This window comes from Scomber scombrus, chromosome 18 (genome assembly GCF_963691925.1).
Source record: "Scomber scombrus chromosome 18, fScoSco1.1, whole genome shotgun sequence".
Taxonomy (NCBI): Eukaryota; Metazoa; Chordata; class Actinopteri; order Scombriformes; family Scombridae; genus Scomber; species Scomber scombrus.
Window position 1 is genome coordinate 11,098,342 of NC_084987.1, and position 6,879 is coordinate 11,105,220.

At 42.0% G+C, this 6,879-nt stretch overlaps 1 protein-coding gene across 3 annotated transcripts in view; it reads right to left on the minus strand.

Annotated features, from left to right (window-relative positions):
• Positions 1-5,707, minus strand: part of olfm2a (olfactomedin 2a) — a 30,140-nt gene extending 24,433 nt beyond the window's left edge. The window contains exons 1-2 of one of the 3 annotated variants that reach the window (XM_062438874.1): positions 5,587-5,707; positions 3,670-3,688 (exon numbers count right to left, since the gene is read on the minus strand). In XM_062438874.1, the coding sequence (XP_062294858.1) occupies positions 3,670-3,688; positions 5,587-5,707 (140 nt within the window). Of the gene's footprint in view, positions 1-3,669; positions 3,689-5,563 lie in introns of all 3 variants that reach the window. The other 2 variants (XM_062438873.1, XM_062438872.1) reach the window with 2 other exon arrangements.
• Between the last annotated feature and the right edge of the window lie 1,172 nt (positions 5,708-6,879).

The following is a 6,879-nucleotide window of genomic DNA, read 5'->3' on the forward strand; positions in this document are numbered from 1 at the left end:
CTAAGTTGTGCCATTACTTGAGCGCCTCTCTATGGTGCGAAGAAGCTCAGAACCCTTGTGTTGTTAATGATTAACAAAGTTCAGCAGGATTATCCAATTATACATTATAGCTGGCGGTATCACTGTCGAGAGTTGCAGGACAGACTTCCTCTGGCATTTCATTGGACTGAACCTGGAGCTGGCTGCTGTAAAGTCAGAGCTAAATGAGATCATAAATCTACAGCTCCCTACTTTATGAGCATGACGGGAAGTCTATTATAACTTTCATAAGCAGCAGGCAGACAGGGCAAACAGGCTGAGGCAGGCAAGGGGCCTGAGATATGGAGAGAGCTGACTGCCACACTGTGAACTCAGCTCGCCATCATATGTAAGAGAATGCAACACCACAGAGGATGGAAAGAGCATTTTGAGAATGTGGAAAACATCAAGGTGAGACAGTCAGGTTCAGGATAACAAAGTAGGAGGTGTAATCTATCTCTTTCTTCTATTTCCATCCCGTAACTACAATGCCAGCTTTGTTTATCCAAGTTCTACAGCTTCACTTTCTGTTTCCCTCTTTTCTCTCTCTCTCTCTCTGCAGAATAATGTTTACTGCCAGGCATTAACTTCTCTGAATGCTTTGCCCCAGCAAAGTAGAAACATCTGTTCCAGCTAACCACAGCTGGCAGGTCTATACTTTGGCCAAACAATCAGATCTAATTTTTCAAAATTGCTGGGTATTTCTGGAATTAAGCACACACAGATAAACAAGCAAATATGCACACCCACTCTTCAGATGATCACTCAGTGAATCCTCAATGCACAGACCAGCAGCTGGCCTTTAAAATAAAACTCAGTGAAGACTCCTAGTGAAATCCCTAGTCTCTCCTGCTCCCAAGGAAAATCGATTACCACAATCAGCGCAGCATGGTTACCAGTCAATAATATGACTCATAAACTCATCATGCTCCTCTCCCTGCTGCATCCTTTATCCTCCCTACTGCCTCTCACTCTCTCCCACTCCATCACTCTCATGACTGCCTCCTCTCCGGCGTGGTGTCCTGCCCGCTTTCCATCTGCAGCTCACTCGTTCCAATCCGGCTCACACTTGAATGACAGAGGGGGGTGGGCAAACGTGTCAAGCGTTTTTTGAAGTGGGGGGGGGGGGGGGGGGGGGGGGCTTTAGTTGGAGAACTCTTGGAGAATTCAGAGAGAATAACACTCACCGGTGAGCAGTGACAACTTTATACATTTTGAAGTAGGCTGCTAGCATCATGCCAGGTGCCCTGGTGGAAAGCATGTTGCATCGTCTCTGCTGTTAGACTTGTACACATCTTGCAGCTCTATCATGGCTGGTGCTAAATAGAGGAGGGAGGTGACAGTGGTAGGGTGGCTAGAGTGAGAAAAACACTACATAAACTGTTAGAAAACAGTCAGGGCTTCATTGGAGGAAAATATGGATTGTAGAAGCGTGTGAATGTAAAATTATCCGATTGCATTTGAAGGACAAAGCAATGAGTTGGGCTTAAGTTCAGCCACATGGAATTACACTCTCATATTGGCAAATAAACCATGTCAAAAGCTTGATTACTAATCCAACTATAGAGCCTTTAATCAGTACTGATTTGTACACAAGCTATCACATAATTAGTTCATGTATCAAAATAATTTAAAACTATATTACAAGATTGGCTTCACATTCACACAGTTTTGTATTTACCAGCCTGCAGAGGACACCTGACAGGGTCTAGACTCAAATACATTTGGGTGAAGGCAGCGTGATAAAAACATTAAAGTGAAGTACTCAAATAAAAATCTGCAGCAATGTTTAATCTTTATTCCATAGCCAAGAATCGATCTTTACAATCCACTTTACTGGACTGCACAGTGGATGTAATGAAGTTTACAGTCCCACACCCTGACAGACAGAGGCTGGGTGACCCCAATCAGATTCTGAGCTCTGGCTGCAATTTGTTGTTCCACGCTTCCTTTTGATGGTGAGAATATTTTTCTTCACTCTTCTGCCTCACAGCTTTCTTATTTAATATATCAAAGGCAGAGTCGACACACACATGCATGCGCGCACACACACGCATGCACACGCACACACACATTGCTATTCTGTCTGTTTTGCAGTATTCTGAGTATACAGCTACAGTATGTGAAGATTTACACTTGATGTATGTCCTTCCTATACATACAAGTGCTTGCATTTTACAGCGTTTATAAATAAGTTATTTTGCACTAGTGCTTCTTTAATCATACGTCGTAAGTCTTGGAAAACTTGTTTTCACGTGTGATGTCTCTATAGTTTTACGCCAATGACTTTTGCCCAATTTCTCATTCTTAATCTCAGTGACATTTAAAGACTGATCATGCAACCCTAAATCATACAGACAATGTGCATTGGATGGTTCAGAATTGACTCCAGCTAAATGCAGATAATATCAAAGTTGTTATATTTGGTGATTAACATTCAAAGCAAATTCAGCAGTCTCAGTCTGGTGAGTTTTCCTCTGCTAGGTTTGAGGTATTCTCTTTGAATTTAGCTTCAAGCATCATTAAAGACCACACTGGGTGGTATTCCACTTTATAAACAGCACTAAAATCTGACCCTTCCTGTATCCTTTGCCACACTGAGAATTATTCACTCATGTAATGGCCTACTTATATTACCGCCATCTGCTTGTAATACTGTAAAATGTGTTTGACTGAAACTTTCAACAACTATTTCAACATTTACCAGGAAGAATGTTGACAAATAATATAAACATACTCTTGGTATGACACCTGTGCTGACTTTTTCATATTACTTTATCTATTTGACACTGAAATTGTTTTCATGATATTTAATACATTGCACAGTGAAGCATTTGAGTATTTCATAAATTTTCAAACCATGTTTTACTTAACAGCCCCTTAGGTCACCTCAGAGATGTTAACTTTCCCAGCATGTATTGAAGACTAAAGGGGACTAAGCCTTTGCAATCAAAGCTTAAACCAAGAAACAGTTTTCCTGCCAATGATGTTATTGATTCTGTCAACATTTTCCCTGCAGTCCTACAAAATCAATTGTTTCAAATCAGTGTCTTTATACATACCAAGCTATAACTTAATAACTCTCTCACTTTTATTCATGCAAAATTATCTTACATCTTTTATTCCATTTATTTTCTCCCTGACATGTGTTTAAACACTGTTTTTGAAAAGTGCAATACATTATTTTTCTTCTATTTTTTAGATTGTATTTGTCTATCTATATTATTATGAATAAAAAAGAAAAGTGCAGTACAAACATTGTTTATTTATTAAAAAATGCATTTATTTTGATTATATGTAAGATTATTTATTTTGGATAGCTTATTTTGATTGGACCATAGCCTGACTCTTGCAATGTTAAGTGTTAGGGTCCCAGGGTCTCTTTTGCTCATTAAGAAACATGGTTTTGCACTATCCAGATGTGCACAAGCATCCAGGCAGTGTTGTGTTCGGTGCCATCGCAGCAAGTCTCATATATACTCATTCAGCTGTGTTCTCGGATCAGCTGGTTAGAAGACAGGCGCAGAAAGCAAGTGAAGCAGACTTTGAAAATAGCTCTAAGCTGGGAGAATGTGGGACGCAGCATGTATGGGTGCCAGTGTGGGGAGCAGCCATGCAATGGCCACTGGCATACTAGCACCAGAGTGTCACAAGACTGGAGTTAGAGTGTCTTTGATTAGAGCTCTAAACATTTTGTTAGTCCTGACTGTCAGATCATCGCAGGGAAATGTCTCATTAATAGTGATGGGACTTTGAGGAGAGGTTTTACATCAAAGTTTTATGCACTGCCATTGTTTATGAGGGGATAATATCCCTGTCTTAAAGCAAAGACAATTCCCTTCACAATAGACTTTTATACTGTAATAATTCCTGGCACCATTAAACTGGCTCATCAGTTTTGATGAAACTTTGATGGCATGAGTTTCAACAGCAGCATTCCTCCTCCACTGGATGTGAATGAGGGTTGCCTCAAAGAAATCATCCACTCATAACTATGTATAATTTCATCATATCCAATTATTTGAAATGCAAAATAAGACTTTGAGTCATGAGTGTTGATTAGAATGAGTTTACTGAAAAGAAACCTGGCAACATTCTTTATTCTTCTTGACCCTGAGCAGGATAATTGGGTATAGAAAATAAATAGATGGATTATGCAGGCCATACCCCCCAAGGGAATTTTGGGTGTTCAATGGGATTATAGAGTTTAAGGCTGTTAATAATTCAAATACACTGACATTGTTACAGAGATTAGATTATCATTTTACTTTGATGATGTACTCAAAATGACCCGCTGAGATATGCACACATTTTAGAAGAAATAAAGCACAGGCTTTTAGTTTAGGTGCTTGACATTTTCACAAAGGTAACACTGTGCTAAGATGCCTTTTTCTGCACAGAAAGGATTTCAACCCAACACATCACTGCAAAATTAAGGTGACATAGAGTGGTGGATTGATGTTTAAATGAACCATTATAAATTATAAAAAATCCTCTTCAAACAGATGGACCTTCACCCTTGAGACAAGAATGCCTAAACATACTCAGAATACATATTTAAACACACAAATATACACACGCACACACATCTTTCCAGATGGTCACAGCTCTCTTTGGACATTCAATTTCATTCCATTATTTTAACCAACCAGGGCATTTGCTTAATTTGTAAGGTGCAATAAAAACACACTCAGGATAAAGGCAAAGACAATCTAACCACTGATGAATCAGAAAGTGTCTAATTCATTCCTCAGTTTGATATTTCTCATTGTCACTGCCGCCTCCCATTAACACAATGAGACAGAAAGGCATATGCCACACAGAACTTTAACTGAAAGAGCTTTTTAATGACAAAACACTTCCAACAGCCTTTATACACCTACATGACTTGCCAGTGTGTTTTATTTTAGGAGAGGAGGGCTCAGAGGATTTAGAAACAGATTTACAAATAGAACAATGAGGGAATAAGACGTACTTGAAACTGTAGCATTGTCTCAACCTCCCTGTCTTCCCCATCACCTCTGAATCTGAGCACAATCCGTCCCACCCTGGAGGTGACTGACAGATGGGATCAGCCTGAACATCACTCAGAAAAGCTCCCTACCTCCCGTCACCCTGGCAAAAACATATGATTTACCACCGCCATCCACACTGCATCCGCTGCCTCTCACCATCACTCACAGTCACAAGCCCACAATTCAGCTTCATTACACTTAATGTGACTCTCACACCAACATGTATATCATTCACGCTTGGTTGAAACATTGCTCTCACATGCATGTCTACCTCCATAATCTCTCTCTTTTTACTACAACATAGCCCTTGAGACTCACGCAGTTCCACTCCCCCGCCTGAAACCTCTGTACTGTTTTTGTAGTTAAACATGTAATCACACACTCAATAACATGCCTCAATCTTCAAATTTCTTCACTTTCTCCCCATCCTCTGCTGTGTCACTCTCTTTCATCTGTCTCTCTGACTTTTTTACATTCAGCATGCACAAACAAATCCAGTGCACACACACTTGCAAAAAAGTCTTACGCACGCTGACAATCCTCTCGGAGGTGCCCCCTCTTGAGATTGTGGTCCCGTTGAGTCCCACCAGAGAGGGCAGAGTCTGAGACATCCAGTTGGTCACCATGGCCATGGTGCTGAGCACCGCCCCGATCTTTAGCATGGGAACGCTCATGTTTGCTTCCTGTGGGGCACCGGTGCAAATGGCCCAACGACCAACCCTACCCTGCCCTACCCTGCCCTGCCCTGGACCTCAGCTCCAGTCAACCCCAGTCTGCTCCAGACAGCCCACGCAGGGAACCAGCCAGTCAGCTTCTGCCTCAGTCTGAGCAGCAGCAGCAGAGCCCCCAGAGTTGGTGAAGCACATTTACTAGACTCTCACACCACTGGCTCAGTCAAAGGGACAGCCAGAGACTGGTTAGAGGAAAGCAGCTCCAAATCCAGCAGCATCACGCTGGAATCTTCCCTCTAAGAGTGACTGCCTCAGCCTCACCCCCTCCCTCTCTCTCTCTCTCCATCTCTCTCTCTCTCTCTCTCTCTCTCTCTCACTTTCCATTTCTCTTGCTTCCTCACTCGCCCCTTATCTCTCTCTCTCACTCTCTCTCTCTCTCGCTTCCTCTCTCTTCCTCAAGATGCAGAGCTGCGCATTGGCTGCCTCTCTGTCTCATCCCCTCCCAATCAGCCTCTGTTCTGCCAGCCCTGTTTTGCATGCATGTATCCATTCTTTTCCTTCCCTCTCTCTTTCTCTGACATTTGGCTGTTCTTTTATGACTCACATCTTGGTGTTTGTGCGTGCACACATTTTTGATGCGTGTAGATCAGAGAGAGACTGATTTCAGATGGCTGATTTGTGCTCTATGTTATGTGACGTGTGTGTGCCCAGGGCGTCCAAGGCACAGTAGACTCTCCTGCAGCATTGGCCTCACCACACTGTCCGTATTAGATGAAGTAGTAGATTAAGTTATGGAGGGGTGGGAGGTTAGATTTAAGGTTGGCCAGTGGCTCATGACAGGGAGACATGGGCAGGTGGTATTAATGTGGTAGAGATCGAGGTGCTCCTGCCCACGGCTGCCTCTGACAGCTCATTCGTCATTCTGCTTCATGACATCTCCTAAATCAGCCTGTAGCATGCAGATGCATACAGTGTCTTACAAACTACACTCTGCCTGAGTCATAACCATATCATCATATTCAGTTACACGCACTGTCATCCTGACAGTCACCACTAACAATGTGTGGCTGATGCTCTGAAATTAGTGCATGTGTAAAAGATGTAAATGAAATTTGAATTGACATTAATAATGAAATGGTGGTTTGGAGAATATTGCAGCTATCAATACAGTTTGG